General features: G+C 45.5%; 5 protein-coding genes across 11 annotated transcripts in view; 3 read left to right on the forward strand and 2 right to left on the reverse strand.

Moving 5' to 3' along the window:
- Nucleotides 1-1,086: 1,086 nt before the first annotated feature.
- Nucleotides 1,087-7,827, reverse strand: LOC131272456 (rho GDP-dissociation inhibitor 1). Of its 6 annotated transcripts, none has more exons than XM_058274190.1 (6): nucleotides 7,387-7,827; nucleotides 7,021-7,298; nucleotides 4,278-4,552; nucleotides 4,086-4,195; nucleotides 3,537-3,651; nucleotides 1,087-2,853 (listed from the first exon to the last, which is right to left on the reverse strand). In XM_058274190.1, the coding sequence occupies exons 3-6, from the start codon at nucleotides 4,456-4,458 to the stop codon at nucleotides 2,657-2,659; spliced, it is 603 nt and encodes a 200-aa protein (XP_058130173.1). In that variant the 5' UTR covers nucleotides 4,459-4,552; nucleotides 7,021-7,298; nucleotides 7,387-7,827; the 3' UTR covers nucleotides 1,087-2,656. The 6 variants fall into 6 exon arrangements, with proteins under 6 accessions (XP_058130173.1, XP_058130172.1, XP_058130171.1 ...); XM_058274189.1 differs by having other exon boundaries at nucleotides 7,021-7,323; XM_058274188.1 differs by having other exon boundaries at nucleotides 7,361-7,827.
- Nucleotides 7,828-9,446: 1,619 nt separating this feature from the next.
- Nucleotides 9,447-13,113, forward strand: LOC131261362 (chromosome transmission fidelity protein 8 homolog). The gene is made up of 3 exons (XM_058263375.1): nucleotides 9,447-9,568; nucleotides 12,523-12,655; nucleotides 12,720-13,113. Exons 1-3 carry the CDS (start codon nucleotides 9,549-9,551, stop codon nucleotides 13,059-13,061), a joined length of 495 nt encoding a protein of 164 aa, XP_058119358.1. The 5' UTR covers nucleotides 9,447-9,548; the 3' UTR covers nucleotides 13,062-13,113.
- Nucleotides 9,717-12,424, forward strand: LOC131261361 (general transcription and DNA repair factor IIH helicase subunit XPB). Its single transcript, XM_058263374.1, has 3 exons — nucleotides 9,717-10,152; nucleotides 10,218-10,627; nucleotides 10,693-12,424. Exons 1-3 carry the CDS (start codon nucleotides 9,767-9,769, stop codon nucleotides 12,351-12,353), a joined length of 2,457 nt encoding a protein of 818 aa, XP_058119357.1. The 5' UTR covers nucleotides 9,717-9,766; the 3' UTR covers nucleotides 12,354-12,424.
- A 690-nt stretch (nucleotides 13,114-13,803) lies between the features above and the next one.
- LOC131259701 (single-stranded DNA-binding protein-like) lies at nucleotides 13,804-14,253 on the forward strand. The gene is made up of 2 exons (XM_058261271.1): nucleotides 13,804-13,899; nucleotides 13,962-14,253. Exons 1-2 carry the CDS (start codon nucleotides 13,852-13,854, stop codon nucleotides 14,205-14,207), a joined length of 294 nt encoding a protein of 97 aa, XP_058117254.1. The 5' UTR covers nucleotides 13,804-13,851; the 3' UTR covers nucleotides 14,208-14,253.
- A 213-nt stretch (nucleotides 14,254-14,466) lies between these two features.
- LOC131271886 (diacylglycerol lipase-beta-like) overlaps nucleotides 14,467-18,463 on the reverse strand; it is a 31,423-nt gene continuing 27,426 nt past the window's right edge. For both annotated transcript variants that reach the window (XM_058273453.1, XM_058273454.1), the window contains exons 9-12: nucleotides 16,690-17,193; nucleotides 16,153-16,311; nucleotides 15,963-16,075; nucleotides 14,467-15,894 (exon numbers count right to left, since the gene is read on the reverse strand). In XM_058273453.1, coding sequence (XP_058129436.1) covers nucleotides 15,708-15,894; nucleotides 15,963-16,075; nucleotides 16,153-16,311; nucleotides 16,690-17,193 — 963 coding nt within the window. In that variant the 3' untranslated portion in view covers nucleotides 14,467-15,707. The remainder of the gene's footprint in view (nucleotides 15,895-15,962; nucleotides 16,076-16,152; nucleotides 16,312-16,689; nucleotides 17,194-18,463) is intronic.

Consider the following 18,463-nt stretch of genomic DNA (forward strand, 5'->3'; position numbering starts at 1 on the left):
GTGGTTCGGCAGATGCTGAAGATAGGACTGTATAAAAGTGTTAAAGTTATAGGGCCCAGAAAACCGGACGCTCAGCGAGTGTAACTGGTCGATATAATCTTGTAAAAAAAGCAGATGTTCTTCGGAACGCATTTCAAATCGCAGTTCACAAAGATTTGGCACACTGAAACGAACGTGTCCAATGTTGAAAACATCCAGATGCAGCATGCGCAGTCTGTCCATTTGTAGCTGTAATGGGGCACTGGTCCCATGCGCCGTCACATCGATTCTCGTTTCGTATAGGTAGAACGTTTCGACAGCATCGAGGTTGATCAACCGCTTCTCCAGTATGCCAACAAGTCTCGGATCCTCAATTCGATCAACGATAAGTCGGACGCACTTAGGAGCAGGAACCACAGCAAGCCATGCACGAAGGTGTTCCATTATATCATCGAGACATCTTTTATCGAAAGCACCCTTCAAACGAACCGCTACGTTGGAGTACTTCCGACGTAGCGAAGGTTTTGAATACAGCATCCGATTGTCCATAACCTCCAGGAACACCTTCCGGTCGATGAAACGTTCGGAGAATAACACCGAGTTCCATCGTCGGCAAACGGTCGTTAGTCTGCGACGTGATTTGAAATCTAAATGGTCGAAGATGTGCTCCATAATCTGTGGAGTTGATAATGTTGATAAATTTTTTTACAAATTGCTTTACCAGGACGAGAAAATAGTCTTACCTCATTAGGCAAATCATTGAAGTGCGCCATTCTCAGCCGTTGATCTGCTCCGAACCGAATTTCGATGTATAATGACAGCGTGTTCTCGAAAATAGAACGCCCTAGGATAGCACGCATTACTATGGTAACGAAATTAAACCCCGGCTAAATCGGTTGCTTCGTTCTTCAATCGCACTCAGTTTATGTCAAAGCCAAACGGAATATTCATTCCAAGTGAAACATAGACACTGCATTTAATACTACCTATTGTTGATAACCTTTTCACTATTTCTTTCCGATTTAATATTGTTCGATCGTTCGCACCAGCAAACTATCTTTCCAAGGGAAACTCCAGTGCAAAGCGAAACACCCAAACTCGTCTGTATGTGTTTTTCCACAAGCACCTGTGTTTTTTGGTTTTTATTTCATTCATATAGATGACGGCATGTCCACTCCCCCGACCACGACGGCCGGGTGGCAGCTGTGTGGGAGCAACAATCAATGCAAGCAAACGTACAACCGCAAATGTCCGCCCGACGGCTGATCATCTTCACATCACCTCGTCTTTCGTTCCTACCTTTCGATCGTTCGCTTCGAAGCATATGCATCATGGATAGTTTTTCGCGCGAAAAATGGCTTTTTACGTTCCGTGTGGAAACGGGAAGGCTAAAATAAACCGGGCCGGATTATACCAGCAACCCCCACACCCGTCTTTTTTAATACTATACTGGACACCGAGATGAATATGTTGAACCAAATTGCAGTGACTTTATATTTCTTTCCAACCTATTTCTGTTTGCTTAACCGTCGTTACATATCTTCGCATGTTTACTTTTTAAAATAAAAATTGAAACCAAATGTCTCACAAAATCCATCAGAGGGTAGAAAGAATTGCGAATGCTAATGTGAAAATACTATTTCGATGGCGCATACAAAAATTCCCGCCTTTATCCGTAAATCCGAATAATATACTGTTCCATGTGAGTTTGTAGTGATTTTTGTTTTTGATTCCTCGTACAATACAAATGACAACGCGTGGAACCTCGACGAGGTCCAGCTTATTATGGCGCCCGCTACAACTTAAATCAAAATGCGACCCAAATGGCAAATACTGTGCGGACGCGCAAGGCAACGATACGATCCTACAAATGCAAACCTGATTAATAAACCGCGTGTGTTTTTTGTTGGAGAAAAAAAAAACAAACACAAACATTTTATCGCATTGGGAAGAAAACAAAATACCATTTCGGCGTTTCTTATCCTTTGGTCCGCCAGTGGAACACTGATCTCGAACGTACCCTCCGTATTGCTCGCTCGAAGTAAGTTAGTCTCGTTTCTCGTTATGATCCTCCACCAGGCTTCTTCCTGTGTTTTGTGTGACCATTTAAAAGTATGCTCTTAGAAGGTGATTTGTGGCCACATTGCGACATTATTATCATTAGCTTAAAAATCATTAAGTTTCATCATCCTTTCCCACATTATCTTGCAATTTACAAACAACATTGCGGTTTTGTGTATGATCTCTCTTCGTGTGGTTTCTTGCAAATCTTGCGCTCCTCCAGTGTGTTTTTTTTCTTTATTACTCGCTAGTTGCAGCATCCATTTCGATATAACCTTATTTTCCAGTGTTGAGCTACATTTACGCACTTTAATATAACTTGTTTGTTTGTTCATTGAATCCTTTCCGGCTCTTAAATTGCCTTCCACTTTCTCGTTCTCTCTCTTTCTCTCCCTCTGTCATTCTATATAAAGCGAGCAGAAGAATATGTTTGTTTGTTGCCACCTTTCCCGCCGAACTATTCGCACACTTTTTCACTTCATTACGCGGGACCGTGCATGGGGCATTGGGCGTTGGAGGGGGCTTCAGGTTGCACCAAAACTCGGAGCCTTTCGCGGATTGAGGGGACAGAGGGCTGAGTTGGAAGGGAAGGAAGGGGGCGCAGTGGGATTGCATTTTACTGCCAGTCTTTTTTGATTTCGAAGCTCCAGTCCCACTTCAGGTGCTCGTTCTTGTCGTCGTCGGTGAAGAGGGACGCGACGGAGTAGGTGCCGCGGGCCATCATACCAGACGGTGCCTCCTCGAACGGGGTGGTGTAGCTCTGGATTTCCTTCTTGGGCGGGTAGGAGCCGACCATCTGCACCATTTTGTCCACTTGAAGAAGAAAAGATTAAATTTAGTATGCTGGTATTACGGGCTCCAAAAATTCTACTTTGCACAAGGAGAACGGGGCTGGCTAACGAGTGCAGGATGTTGCTGCTAATGTGAAACCAACAAAAAAAGGGTGCGCCAATTTTAGTAACTAAACGAACAACTATATTATATCTTAACATACATTCCAAGATAAATGATAAGCAATTAGTTAACGGAGCAATTATTTACATAACTATATTCCGTTAGATCTCCTGAACACAAGGGCTAAATATTTAATGCTTTATGTGAACCTGTTATGAAAAATTAACTTCGACTTGAACAGATTCAAAGAAATGGTTTATAGCAGCTACGCAATCGAACACGAACCAACAATAATTTAAATCTACTACGCAACCGCTTCGTTTTTCCTTACCATGTATGGCTACACCAAAGGGGTAAAACGAGCCACCGCCACCACAGCAAAGTTGGGAAAATATAACGCAAAATCAGTATCAAACTTATTATCACGAATCGTTCGATGAACAAGTAGCAATTAAAAATAAGGCAAATCAATTTCATTCGATTGAAACGTTTGTGAAGCAAAACCAGTATGTTTGCTTTTCGTTCCTTCAGACCGCAGCACTCGGAGTATGTATGTAAAGTTAAACAAATGCACATCGAAAATATGATTCACACAATCTTACCGGGAACTCCCATTCGGTAGGTCTTCTGCACGTACTTCAATCCGTGCACAATTTCACGTTGAACGATGAAATCAATGCGGAGCTTGTACTGGATGCCTTCCTTGATGACGAACACCTTCAACATAAAAAGAAAATTACGATAAATATTAACTTATTGATAAACCTATCGAGAAGTGTTTTGCTATTTGCTACTCTTAAATCACTCTGAACTATTACTTTCATCAAATTATTGTAGAAAAAACTGATGTATTGCAAAAACATAAACGAAACCCAATTTGCTTTCAAACGATTCATTCAACACTGTGCGAATCCAGGTTCTTATTCATCAAACCCCTATTTACTGCGACCCGGAATGCATGTTTTTTCTCAAGAATCTAGAATAAGAACCTACAGTATTACAAACTTTTTACAAGAAAATAGCAATGGCAATAAATATTGCTCGTAGCGGTATCAACTTTAAGTTACTAGAAGTTAGAAAAAGAAAAACCCTTCACAATTGTATACACAATTTTAAACAAACCCAGTTGTTTCATTTTGAGGAAAACTTACGTTCTTTTTAAGCTTCGATAAATCTCCGGTCAGATCGAGTTCCATCGGGTCGCGGCCGGCGACGAGGAGGGCTAGCTTTTTCACGATAACTTTTCGCGTATCGGATGCATCTGAAAAGAGGGCAGACGTATGACACACATGGGGCCTTGACACAGATAAGAAATGAAAGCTACCACCCCGTGCCGTACTTACCGAAAATGATCTTTTCGGCCTGCGCTTCGCCGAGCAGCGCCTCTTTGTACTTCCGCAAGCTTTCGTCCTCCGCATCAGCGGCCATAATTTCCTCGATCGTCTTCTGCGGCGGTGGCTGATAATTGGTGTCGTGTTCCTGCTCCTGCTCTACCTCGGCCGGGTTCACTTCCTTGTCCGACATTGTTTTTCTTTTTCGTTTGGTTGCTGTTCTGGGGGTTTAGGTGGGCGTTAGGTTAGGTTATTGATCCGGCGGGCACAGAACGTGACAGCTGATTCTGTGGAAAGGGGAACGAAACGAATCAAATAAATCGGTCTGTGGCTTCAAACGACTGGCAGAGCGGGAATCCATACTGGAATCGAATCGAGACCGAAAGGATCCGATTTGCGAAACTAAACACGTTCAAAACAAAGTCAGCACTGTTCCGAAAGCGGGCGGGCTGCCCATATACGAATGCTAATGTCGCGTCTGCTTCCCTGGAGGTAAAACAGTATTTGATTTAATGCATCATTTGATGCGGGTGATGCATTGCTACGTACGAACTCTCGGGACTGTGATTATGGAAAAAGTGTGTGGTTTAGAAGGAACAACATTCGACAAATTACACACTGTGCTTATCGCAGGGCGGAAGGTTTTTTTTTCGCGACGTCCCTTATCAATAGAACTGCGATAAACGCGGAGGAAATAACGAGCAACCCTTGCGCGACTAATGTACCACACACAACCACAATTTCTTCGCATCATCGACGGCTCTATTTTTGTTACGTTTGCTTCATTTGCTGGGTGAGCAATCCAGCGAACCATTTTTCGGGTAGGAAGATGATAAGGGCCTACTAGACTAGCGAGCGATGCGATACGTACAGGGCAAATACGAAAATGAAGATAATTTCGATATGGGCGATCATAGCAGTCTTAGCTTGCCGGAACATATTAATCCCAGGAAAGGTATGTTGTTGTCCAGCCAAACTAAATTCCACCGTAGAACGAAAAACTGACACATCCGACTGGGATCATATTAAAAGTAATCAATAAAATTGATCCGATTCGAGCGACACTTGGACACGATGGTGTGTTCCGTGATGGATGGATGGAACATGGTTGTCCGACGTAGTTTTATTTTCGTTTCCCTTTTGCGCTCAGCAAGCGGCGGGGGGATGCTGTTCAACGGGGTGGAAAGCATTACTCCCCGGACGGGTTGTGCTTCGTGGTGGATCATCTATTCCGACGCCCGGTGTTACTCTCTCGCGCGTCCTTGATGACGCATTCCTTCCCGCATCGCGCGTCGGGTTTGATATCTTCTCGTGTTCATCAAACATGATGAAGACATATTTTATTCAGTGGTGCGGTTTGCAGCGCAACGGGGTGGCGGCTCCATGTTTCGGTTCGTTTAACTGGAGCAATGCGTTCGAAAAGCGCCAGACAGCGGGCGGTAGTGCGAGAAGTTAACTAAAACAAAAAATACACGCCCGGCGTGGAACATATTAAAATGTTCGTACGATTAGTCATCTCACGCGTGCGTACGATCGGCGCGTGGACCTCTGTGAGGATGCGGGAAAAACGTGCACTTTTCATTGCACCCGTGTGTAGATTGATCTAAATGGGTTGCCTCTTACAGCAGTTTGACCACAGGTACGGCCTACAAAGGGTTTATTCAAATGCAGCTTCCTTGCATTCTAATTATTTCCATAGTTTCCTTTGTTTTGTCTTTCATCTGAGAGAAATTCCAATTGTTTTTCCAACTCGCCTTCCGCGGGGCAAATCATCTTTTCATCTGGGTTTTGTATGGAAGATTTTCCACGTAAAACTTCTTTCGCTGGAAGAGACTGTACAGAAACATCAGTGATGGTCAGCAGCGACTTTTTTTTCTTCAATCATTGCTTACGTTTTTTACGCTCTAGTTCGAGTAAATAAAAGGCAACCGGGAGCCGCCCGCGGAGAAATAAACATCCCTCGCAGACCTCCCCCATTTTCCAGGGTTCCTTTTTCCCGGTTCTTTTTTCCCACCGCCAACCGGCGGATCACGGAAGATGTGTTTCGGTTGTAAGAGTGTTGCGATGGCAACAAACATCCAAAAAGCCAACCTGGTGTAGTGGGCACAATGTTCGTGCCGTGCCGCACCGTTTTGGGGTGGAAAAACGGAAACTTCCACCCGAAATTCGCGCGGCTTAAAACGCAGAAGGTCAGCCGCCAGTCACCCGACGATGACCAACGTTGGGTCTCCTCGGCTGGTGTGGGAGTGCAACGTTGGTGGTGGTAGTGGCGATGGTGGAAGGCAAATCCAGGAGGGAAGTAAAGGAAACCCGAGCATGTACGAATCTAATTTTAGGATAATGATGATGACGGCTGCTTTTGGTCTGGTACCACTTTGTGGCCACACCGGTGGAAAGTGGTTAGGCCGTGTGGATGGGGCATAAAGCAACAAAAAGAACATACTCCTCGCCAAAGGTACACCACACCAGCCAGCACCCATGATACAGTGGACGAAGCAGGCGGTGGAAAATATGTTTCCAAGCTTATTTTCCCGAGCAATTTCGGGATGTTTGACTGACTCGGAACATCTGTGGTGGGGGTGGGGGAGTGGATGGCAATTGGCTTTGGAATGTTCCGCCATCAGCCGGGTTTCTTCGCGTCTACCATTTTTATCTAGCAATCGCTCTTCCTTCGGTAACGATATTTTCGAAAAGTTTCGTGACTGTGTATGTTCCTATCGGACGGTGGTATATTGTTGATTCATCACCTACCTACCTATCGCTTTTCCTCTTCCTAGCGCCTTCGATCTCCAGTTACTTCTTTTCCTTCCCGCACACAAGACAGTCTTAATCCCGGCGGCGCGATAAGAACGATCCGGAATATTCACAAATCAGCCGTTTTTTCGTTTCCTCGTTCCCTTCTCCTTCCGTGGGTTGATTAATTCCCGGCAACCGGTTTTACTTCCTCGTATTTTGGCCGAACTATATCCGCTAATAGGTTCCGCTCCGGTAGGCACTATCTTGACGAACACCGCGTGCCGTTTTCGATCCTAGCTGAAATTTGACACTGTGAATCACGCTTCTTTTCGTCGCCAAAAAAATATTGCACACTGCACCTCTAGGAGAGGCGAACAACACACACAGACAAAAGCGTGCACTCTCGATGCAGCGATAAAAGTGCACTTTTTATGTTGCCTTTTCTTTTCAATGACCGCGAGTACGGTGATAACACGAAACTAACTGGAACGGAGAATTATGACGCACCGGGAGGAAAACTCTTGCAAGTTCCTTCCCTTTCGCTAGTTCTACCACACCACGAACAAAAGAAAACAATCGATACAGCACGCCGCTACCGAACGCGTAAAACTGATTCCCCACGACGATGCGATGCCACAAAATGATGTGGTTTCTTCGGTCTCTGCACTGACAACGGCCGGCAGGCGTGGAAGACGACACACGAAAACAATCGGTTGGACAGAAAACGACTTGAACTTTGATGAAGGAAATTAAAATTGAACGATAAACAATCCGCGACAGTGTCCCGAAAACCGTACGACGATTTCGTGCGTGCGTGAAATATCAGCGAAAAATATGGACTGCTTTTGCAACCCAAGGCTCGGGCATTAGTAGGTTGTTGCAAAGCGCTTTTTTTGACAACTTTAACGGATGTCGTTGCATTAAGAACCTTTGTTGAAACGTAAAGTATTGTTTTTGCGTATTTTTGTTCAATTTTAAACATATTTTACGTAATTTAAACAACTGTGTGAATATAGAAGGGATAATAAACCGAGAAGATTTATGATTTTTAACCTTCAGGTCTACGACCAAAAATACCTACGTTAACATACGACCGCCTACCCGGGTAGGCCATACGTTTTGTATGGGGGTTTGCATTTTGCTGTGCTTCAAAGCTAATATCTTTTGTTCTAGATGCCGTAGTGAGTTGAAATTTTCAGTAATGATACTTAAGAATGTTTCCTAACAAATCCCATGCAAATTATAATATTAAAAATTCGATAAGTAAGTAATTTTTTCATTCAAATATATTTTATCCCATAGATCTACAATCGCCAACTCTGTAAACCATACATTTTCAATAAGTTATTGTGTTTGTTTATACTTCTTAAGTTTCTGGTGAAGTAACTTCTTGGTGCCTTCAACATTTTTGCTTATAAATTGAAGCTTCAAAGATGTAGAAATATTTTTCTATTAAATTTTACGTTTTGGAAATGTTCATGTTCCTCAGTAAATTCAGTGGCATATCTGGAGGAAATTCTTCATTATACATTGTTACATCTGATATTTAAGCCTTAACATTTTAAAACTTAGCTCATATACATAAATTTGATCGTTTTGTTTCAAACGATAACAGTTTCTTTTGTATTTAATTCAACCCGTTGCATCATAATTTTCTTGCAATTAAAAATTATTATTTTGTGTAGCAAATGATGAAAGTTCACCTAGAATGCTTTCGATGCCGCTGTGTGGTTCAAAATGTAGCATAATTTGCATATTTGTAGATCGTCTTTGAGTTTATCTCATTACTAATTGTTCGAGGAGTTCGAGGAGTAAAACAGTCTTTCATAGTGTGTCTTAGATAAATTTGGATTGTTTTCAATATAAATATAAAAAGAAAAACCCGAGGGGCACCTCCTTTCACCTGCTGGTGGTTTGTCTTGGTACAGAAAAATATAAACTCTCGTACAAAACGTATGACTTACCCGGGTAGGCGGTCGTAGATTTAAGGGGTATAAATTGAAATATGGTGTAAAAAAATACTTAGAATAAAAATAAAAAGTCGGTTTTCGGCAGAATGATAGAGAACATGTTGCTTGAGGCATTCCAGGAATTTTGAGTCGATATAACTGTTCAATTCGAAGTAATTGCAAAATAAAAGGGGAAAACTTACCCAGGTAGGCGGTTGTAGATCTGAAGGTTAATTAAACTGCAGGTGCAATCAATCACAAGATTTATAGATCTTGATAATCAACTGTCATCGGGCAAACGAAATCGTATTTTATAAAGAAACCATTTTATTCTAACGAAGTTTATGATTACCAGTAATATGAGGCACATGTTTTCAAACAATTTTTCAATCAAAATGTAAAAATTTAATGATAAAAAACATGATTATTGGTTCCTTTGCACGCTGGTACTGCCATCTGCTGGAAAATTAAAACAGAAACAAAAGGCGCCAAAACAGTGCAACACAAGATAACCAACAACCAGTTCGTGTTGTTCCTGGTGATTGTTTGTTTTCAGGGATCAAATCAGCACAAACATCTCCCAACAAGCTTCTGGAACATGCCAATATACGTGAGAAAGTAAGTAGAAACGGAAAATACGTTTGGGGATTGTTTAAAAAGTTATTTTCCCGAAGAAAGCGATCCACTGCGCCGGGTGGGGAGGGATTCTGTCAAAATGCTGCTGTCAAATCGGGTGTTTATTTGTTGACTAATTCGTTTCACAAGAGAAAGCGCAAGTGTACATACTTTGCCGAACAGAAATTGCATTAAAATACTATGGGTCCGCCGAAAAAGTCCTCCAAAAAGGACAAGAGCGGTTCCAGCTCGGGCGGGGCAAGTGGTTTCGTCGAAAACAAGTGGAACAAAAAGCGCCGGGCTGAGGATGAAGCGTACTCCGCGTTCGCCGACGATGACGACAGCAATCTCGGCGAGAGTGATTTTGTACCGGATGCGGCCACGAAGAACGCGGAAAAGAACGATGACGCCATTCAGGAGGACGAGTATGGGGCGAAAGATTACCGGTCACAGATGGAGCTGAAACCGGACAACGCTTCCCGACCGCTGTGGGTGGCCCCGAATGGGCACATTTTCCTCGAATCCTTTTCACCCGTCTACAAGCATGCACACGATTTTCTGATCGCCATCTCGGAACCGGTTTGTCGGTGAGAAAACGAGACGACCCAGGGGTCTATAGGCAGTAGGAATAATCTTTGCAACTAATTTGCAGGCCCGAACATATTCACGAGTACAAACTGACCGCCTACAGTTTGTACGCTGCCGTATCCGTCGGTTTGCAAACGCACGACATAGTGGAGTATCTGAAACGACTGAGCAAAACCACCATTCCGGAGGGCATCGTCGAGTTCATCCGACTTTGTACGCTCTCGTACGGTAAGGTGAAGCTGGTCCTCAAGCACAACAAGTACTTTGTGGAAAGCCCACATCCGGAGGTGCTACAGAAGCTGCTGAAAGATCCGGTCATTCAATCGTGCCGATTGCGTCGCACCGAAGAAGAAGGTGGCGATGGGTTTATAAAGCAAACGCTCGAGAAGGGAAAGGGAATAACTGCGTTCGGGCAGACAAAGTTACTTCCGGGTCAAACAACATTACCTCCTGGGACAACATCCACGGAGACAGGTTGGTAGGGGAGTTTCTTGGATAGTGAATTATTTATTTATTTATGTTCCCACTTCTCGCTCTAGATAAAACAACAGCCGAGGGTCAAGAAACGACCACCGAGGTCGTGGCAGTGCCGGAAGATATCACCAACTTTTACGACAAGATGGACAACGAGGAGGAGGAAGAGGAGGCCAACCTGAACACGGTATCGTTCGAGGTGAACCAGGAAAAGATCGAAGTACTGCAGAAGCGCTGCATCGAGATCGAGTTTCCGCTGCTGGCCGAGTACGACTTCCGGAATGATACGATCAATGCGGATATCAACATCGATCTGAAACCGGCGGCCGTTCTGCGCCCCTACCAGGAGAAGAGTCTGCGCAAGATGTTCGGCAACGGGCGGGCCCGGTCGGGCGTGATCGTGCTGCCGTGCGGTGCGGGAAAATCGCTCGTCGGCGTCACGGCGTGCTGTACGGTGCGCAAACGGGCCCTGGTGCTGTGCAACAGTGGCGTTTCGGTGGAGCAGTGGAAGCAGCAGTTTAAGATGTGGTCGACGGCGGACGATAGTATGATCTGTCGGTTCACGTCCGAGGCGAAGGATAAACCGATGGGCTGTGGTATTCTCGTGACGACCTACTCGATGATAACGCACACGCAGAAGCGCTCGTGGGAGGCGGAACAGACGATGCGCTGGCTGCAGGAGCAAGAGTGGGGCATCATGGTGCTGGACGAGGTGCACACGATCCCGGCAAAGATGTTCCGGCGTGTGCTAACGATCGTTCAGTCGCACTGCAAGCTGGGCCTCACGGCAACGTTGCTCCGTGAGGACGACAAAATTGCCGACTTAAATTTCCTCATCGGACCGAAGCTGTACGAAGCGAACTGGCTCGAGCTGCAGAAGCGCGGTTACATTGCGCGCGTCCAGTGCGCCGAGGTGTGGTGCCCGATGGCGCCCGAGTTCTACCGGGAGTATCTGATCGCAAAGACCTCGAAAAAGATGCTACTGTACGTGATGAACCCGGCCAAGTTCCGCGCCTGCCAGTATCTCATCCGCTACCACGAGAAGCGTGGCGACAAGACGATCGTGTTCAGCGACAACGTGTTCGCCCTGAAGCACTACGCGATCAAGATGAACAAACCGTACATCTACGGGCCGACGTCGCAGAACGAGCGTATCCAGATCCTGCAGAACTTCAAGTTCAATCCGAAGGTGAACACGATCTTCGTGTCGAAGGTGGCCGACACCAGCTTCGATCTGCCCGAAGCGAACGTGTTGATCCAGATCTCGTCGCACGGTGGCTCCCGGCGACAGGAGGCCCAGCGTTTGGGCCGTATCTTGCGCGCCAAGAAGGGCGCGATCGCCGAAGAGTACAATGCGTTCTTCTACACGCTCGTCTCGCAGGACACGCTCGAGATGGGCTACTCGCGCAAACGGCAGCGGTTCCTGGTGAACCAAGGCTACAGCTACAAGGTGATCACGCACCTGGCCGGCATGGACAGCGATCCGGATCTGTTCTACAAGACGCGCGAGGAGCAGGGCCAGTTGCTGCAGCAGGTTCTCTCCGCGTCGGATATGGACTGCGAGGACGAGCGGATGCCGGGCGATGGAAGTGGAGTGCCGAGGCCGGGCGGTTCCAAACGCACCGGCGGACTCAGTTCGATGGCCGGGGCGGATGATGCGATCTACTACGAGGCGCGGAAGAAGTCTGGCAACCAGCATCCGCTGTTCAAAAAGTTCCGTTGCTAGGATTCGGGGGTTCGATTGGTTTATTATTGTATTATGAATTCAATTGAATAAAATACATTTCTTAAAGTATACTCAAGTGTTTCGTTTATGATGTCTAGAAGAACTGTTTATAAAATTTGCCATATCTTCCAGCCATAAACAATTTCACAATTTTGTCTTCCTTTTTCAGTGCATCGCACGATGGCGGCAAGTTAGAAGAATGGTGTATCGTTGAGCTACAAGGAGACTTGGAGGTTCGAGGCGAGCGAATAATGGCCGGACAGTTCATCGGGGATCTACTGTACAACAAGTACGGCCAGCCGGTAAGTAGAACCCCTCTTTACACCTGCCACAAAATTAAACACTTGATACCTTTCCTCTCGCTAGATTCTCATCATCGGCCACCATATTCTGCAGGGCCGTTTGCAGAAGATCGACAAACCGCTGCTGGTGGTGGAAAAGCAGGACATCAGGGGCAGCGACGGTGACGACGAAACGATGCTGGACATCAGCCAGATGGTGACGACGACGCAAGGTGACGATGAGCACGAGCTGGACTCGACGGCCCATTCGGTGACTTCGAACCGTACCGTCCTTGATTCGACGGTGGCCATCGAGCACAAGGTGGTGCCGAAGGTGGAGTACCGGGTGCGCGCGGTGGTTCGGAACAAGGTACTTTTTAAGGCGCGCCCCAAACCCATCATCGCCAATGTGCCTAAAACGTTGTGACCTGTGCAGGTTTATGTTTAAGTATAATAAATTATTAATTTCTGGTTTACAACAAAAATTGTTTTTCTTTTGAAAACAAAATGGCGCAGAGAAAATTTTATCAATAAGTTTTTTTTTAAGTTGACTTAAAGTTGTAAAACTCACATATAATCTATGAACTACGTTAATTACATAATAACAGATTTACCCCACCAGGGGACCTTGCCTCACTTTTCCTACTAACATAGCATGGATCATTACAAACTGACCTTAAATTGCACTCAAATGACAAATTGGATAAGCACAATGGTCAGGGAAGCAATTAAAATGTGAAAATGGATCAAATGGATAACAAACACGTAATAAACAATGCGTACAGGTCGAGTGAAAAATGCAAATTCATCACTTTGTAAAGCCATCACCCAGGTATGGGTGGTGCAGTTTATCTTCCCGACAGCCGGCTGCCCGGTGCATCGAATTGTAAATTGCAGCGCGTAAAGATCGCAATGAAGTTGTGATTCACTTCCGACCCCTTTTTTGTTAGGTGCACATTAGTGTGGCGAAGCTTTTCCCGACTGTCGGCCGCGATGGACACATGGTGAGTAAAATCTGGCACTTTTTCACGTCGGCAGGAAATGGTACATTCGTCACCGTCGGCCGGTTGATGGATCGGAAGTGCTCATTGCTCCGATCGCCGTGGGTTGATTTCGATCGATCGGGTCGTATAAAACGGTCCTCTTTCGGTGGGATAGTAACAGAAGCGAACTTCCAACCGTAACAATACATCGAAAAGCTACAGCGAATTGTAAAGATGAACAAACTGCTCGCAACAACCTTCCTGGTGGCCATGCTTCTAGTGGTAAGAGGCCGTTCACGTTAAGTCTCTTCGAGTCTTAAAAAAAAATTTCTTTTCCGTTTCAGAGCATCACTTTGGCCGACCATCACAAGCCAGACGAGAAGCTTGTTCCGATCGACAACGTGGCTTCCGAGCTGAAGATGCCTGGACTGGAATCCATTCTGGACGGTCTACGTGTACGTCGTGCGGCCCAAGGACAGGGCAACGGAGGACGCCGTGGACAATCGGGCGATGGACAGGGGAACCAGCGGGGTGGGCAAAGCGGACAGAGTGGCGGTGGCCAGAGCGGACAGAATAGCGGTGGAAACTAGATTCTCCCCGGTTCCCCCCGATGGAGAGTTGTTTGATGGAGTATGAATCAGATCGGAAATAACACATTCTTACGCAGCATATGATTGGTGAAAAATGAGGAAATTTGTTCAAACATTATCAAGTGATTGATTACTTCTTTAACAAACAATTCCGCATCCGAAAACCTACATTCTCGCATGTTTCGTATGAAAAGTGAAATCGTACAACACCACTTAAAATAATCGGATACCTCTTTTCCAAATAAGCTACGGATGTACATATTGTAACAATATATTTATTTAAAAAAAAACACAGGACGGGCTCACCAGTAGTTATTACTATACATGTATAATATACCTAATATATCAACCGCGTCTGTTGGCCGCGTCCGCCAACCATTCGTTTCGAAATGTCCAAATCTATTTAGATAAACCTAAACAAAAACACAGCTCCGGGGGGGCGAGGGCGGGGTCCGAATGTGGAGAACGTAAACTTTACAAGTTAATAAATATCGCTTCGTTTTGTTCGCTGTTCATGCTTCGTTTTTTAATGATTTTTTGGAGACTTAAAGACAAAACCTACGCACATTTATTTTGTTTTTTTCTTTCTCCCATTCCCCGCCCCAAATCGTTCCTCTATGTTTCTGTATCACAACCGAATAAACTTGTCAGAAGGGGTTTCTTTTTGTCTCGTGTTTAGTGACTATTCTTCGTTTTTTGTTTCGAAAGCATCAGACGATTTAAAATCTTGTCTTTTAATAGTAATATTTTTTTTACTTTGTTCATCTTCATTTGGAGCGTTTCCTTACACACTATCGTTTCGTCATGTGTGAGGGAGGTTTGTCGGAATTTTCCACATTAAAATACCTGTCCACATTGTCGTACATCGTTCGTTCATCGCGTACCACGAGTGCGGGTGTTCCTTCCTCTACCCTATTGCTGTTATTTGCCGAAATCTTTCTAACCTACCGCACACGAGGGACACATAATGGACAATACACAATGGAATAGTTAATTTTCTTACACTAACTACGACGGGAGGGATGGAATGTTAATTTGGCCGCTCTGTATATTCTTGTGGAATGGGCTTTTTGTCATATCGCTCTTTCCGAAGCTACGGGACGAGGGAATGGAATAGTAATATCATCTTAGGTATAGAGTAGATTTTAAACAGGGGTTCGTTAGGTACTAACCTAGCGAAAACCAAGTAGGTGGACAGGATGGAATGATATCCGGTGGGAGAGAGAGAGATAGTGAGAAGGTTATGATATGATGCCGCGGTTTCGTGGGTTTTTCCTCAACTGTTTTCATCTCCCTTGCGCTACTTTTTACATCCCACAAAAAAACCCACCGGGCACGCGCGCTTGGCTTTAGGCAAGATACATTTCACATAAGGCACTGTTCACACCCGCTCCGGTACCCCAACGTGGGCGGGGGGGTTGGTGGTTGGGCAGGCGATCCGTGGCGATAGTTGTCTTTCGGGTTTGGTGGTGAAAGTTTTCCCCCCTTATTTTTGCATCACTAGATTTCCTGCAGCGACAGTATGGAACCGTTGTGCGTCTTCTGATCCTCCAGGATGGTTGTGAGCGTCTTGAAAACGTTGTCCGGCAGGTGGTCGAGCAGCATCCGGGGCATCACCTTTAGCTCGGTGAAGTCCTCGGCCGTTGCCCATCGCATCTCGTACGTTGGACCGCCACTGTTCGATTTCCTGTGAAATGGAAATTACGTCAGTTCTTTTCACCGATCTTTCACGCACCCATCCTCAAGGACACTCACTTTTCGAGCTCCGTTTTCTTCCGTCGCACGATGTGCAGGATTCGGCCGCCTGTGTAGAGGCGGGTTTTGGCAAAACGTCTCTGCGAAATTTCACTCGACAGCAGGGCACCCTCCTAGAAACGGAACAATGGAGGAAAAACGCTAATAAAACACACGTGTCTGCAGTATTTCAAAGCACAAGGGAACTTACCGCCGTGGCAACTGTCTGGATTGGCCGCTCGCTTGACAGGAGCGGGCTTTCGGAGGCCTTTTTCGCCGTGATTTCCGTCACGTCGTGCCAGGTTGTTTCGAGGTCGCGCGATGGTACCCCGAACAGGGCGTACCCGAAGCCGTTTAGCATAATGCGCCACTGGAAGAGAATGGAAACAGTAAGTAATCCAATTTTTCACAAAGGAATCAAATTATGATGTTTCAAAAGAGAGAAATTTTCAAAAGTAAAATGGATATTTTCCACATTCATTAAACACTAGAATCCAAAAGCGGTCAAATTGGTCTCCCTTGTAAAACTTCTTTTTCGTGTTTCTGAAATCTGCTGGATATTTTTTTAAACAACAACAAAAAGACTTAAAAGCAAAACCACATGGTTCTGATCAGTAAAAGACTACAGTTTTGTACACTTTATTTATTCCTTTTTCCACCAAAAGATAGTCGACAAACGGACGATCAGAAACATCTTCTAAAATAATGACGTTGTAGGCAACATAAACTCTCTCAGTAAAAATCTCACCTTCGGCAGCTTACACGCCCTGATCGTTTCGATCACACTCGTGCGTAGGTTTTCGATCGAGTCCACCCCGAGCCGCATCACGAAATCATCCCCAACGCCGATGGTGAAGGCGAAGCTCTCGGTACAACGTGCCGCCTCCCGACTCAACAGCCCGGCCGGCGTGGCGAACGCGTACACGCGCAGATCCGGAAACCGGGGCCGCAGTTTTGCCGCCAGCAGGATGGACACGCCCGCCCCGAGACTGTGGCCGGTGAGGACGAGCGTGTAGTCGGGGAAGGTGGCACAGATGCGCTCGAGGATGTTGCCCTCCCGCAGCCGCTTCAGCAGGCAGTCAACACCGGCGAGCATGCCGCGATGGGCGGACGAGTCCGGTGGTATGCCGGGTGCCTCGAACCGTTCCGCGTTTGCCACCAGATCGGTAAACACGTCGCGCATCGAGAGGCTGCCCCGGATCGCGATCACGATACTTTTGGTGCTGTGGTCCGCCAGGATGCAGAATGGTAACTGAAACAGGGTGTAAAACAAACAAAGCGAGTTAGACTCAACCAATTCAAGGGGAACACTTAAAGATTGTGGAATTTCTAATTAACGGCGTCGTAAAAATTGGTTCCGGATGCATATAAAATCCCTGCACTTTTCCCACTGGACAGCCCAGAGGTTACCTGGATGTTCAAACGGTCTCCCAATGAATCTCAACTGGTTGCTTCTCTGCTCTGGAGCTTTAACAGGATGCATATTGTCCCTAGCCACTGCCGATAGTGAGTATTGTACTATCTTTAAGCGAAAGTTCAAGTCCAACAGTGCCTTCTTATACAACGCCTAGGTGTCATAGTAGTTTCGAAACGGTACACAAACAACTCCTACACCTGCTTTGCCCGCCACACGAAAGATGGCCTCGAGTATCATCTAACCTACAACGTGTGCTATTCCGGTGTGGCCACCACCGTCACCACGACCGGTGGCATACAGTGTCTCTACTACGAGTGCTCGATTGCCAGCTACGAGCTGATGAGTGCCGACGGGAGGCTGCGATGCTTCCGCTACGGCTACGAACCACCGTCCGTCCATCAACCGCTGTTCGATCGGGTGGCAGCCTTTCACCGGGAGTGGCCAATCGCGCGACACAGCGAATTCGACCGGAAGAGAAGCACGCGGGTTAAGCGTGACTTCAGTTGGGTGTCGTTTTTGGAAAAGTTCTCCTTCATGGGCCGTCACCAGAGTACGGTGAACAATCAGAACGAGGCGTACTTCCACTACAACTTCTTGAACAACAAACCATCGGCAGGGGGAAGCTCTGCCGGAGCGGCTTCTTCGGGACCTCCCGCACCTCCTCCTGCCCCACCAGTTGCACCGTTACCAAGTGAACCATAGCCTTGTGTGCTTATTTAACTGATTAAGCTGCCTTCTTTGATTTAATTTTACTTAATATTTAATCCTGGGCTACAAAGTAAAATCCTTTTAAAACGCTTTATTGTTAAAAGAAGTCACTATTTGTATAGAGACAAGTTTCAAGAATTGAATGATAACAAATTTATGTAAATAAATTAAATTGTTTTCTTCTTTTTTAATTTCAATTTTAATGAATGTAAATTCTAGCAAAAACCCATTCATAGATTTTTCTAAAACATATTTTAAAAATACATTTCCTGGTTACACTACAGAAAATAAAATACTATAACAATTGTTTGCTCTAATTTCCTCAAGCGTCGAAACTGTGAAAGGGTTAATAACCATTTGATGGAACATTCCAAGAAATCAATTATCTAAGAGTCAC

The sequence above is a fragment of the Anopheles coustani genome, chromosome 3 (assembly GCF_943734705.1).
Source record: "Anopheles coustani chromosome 3, idAnoCousDA_361_x.2, whole genome shotgun sequence".
In the NCBI taxonomy this organism is placed as follows: domain Eukaryota; kingdom Metazoa; phylum Arthropoda; class Insecta; order Diptera; family Culicidae; genus Anopheles; species Anopheles coustani.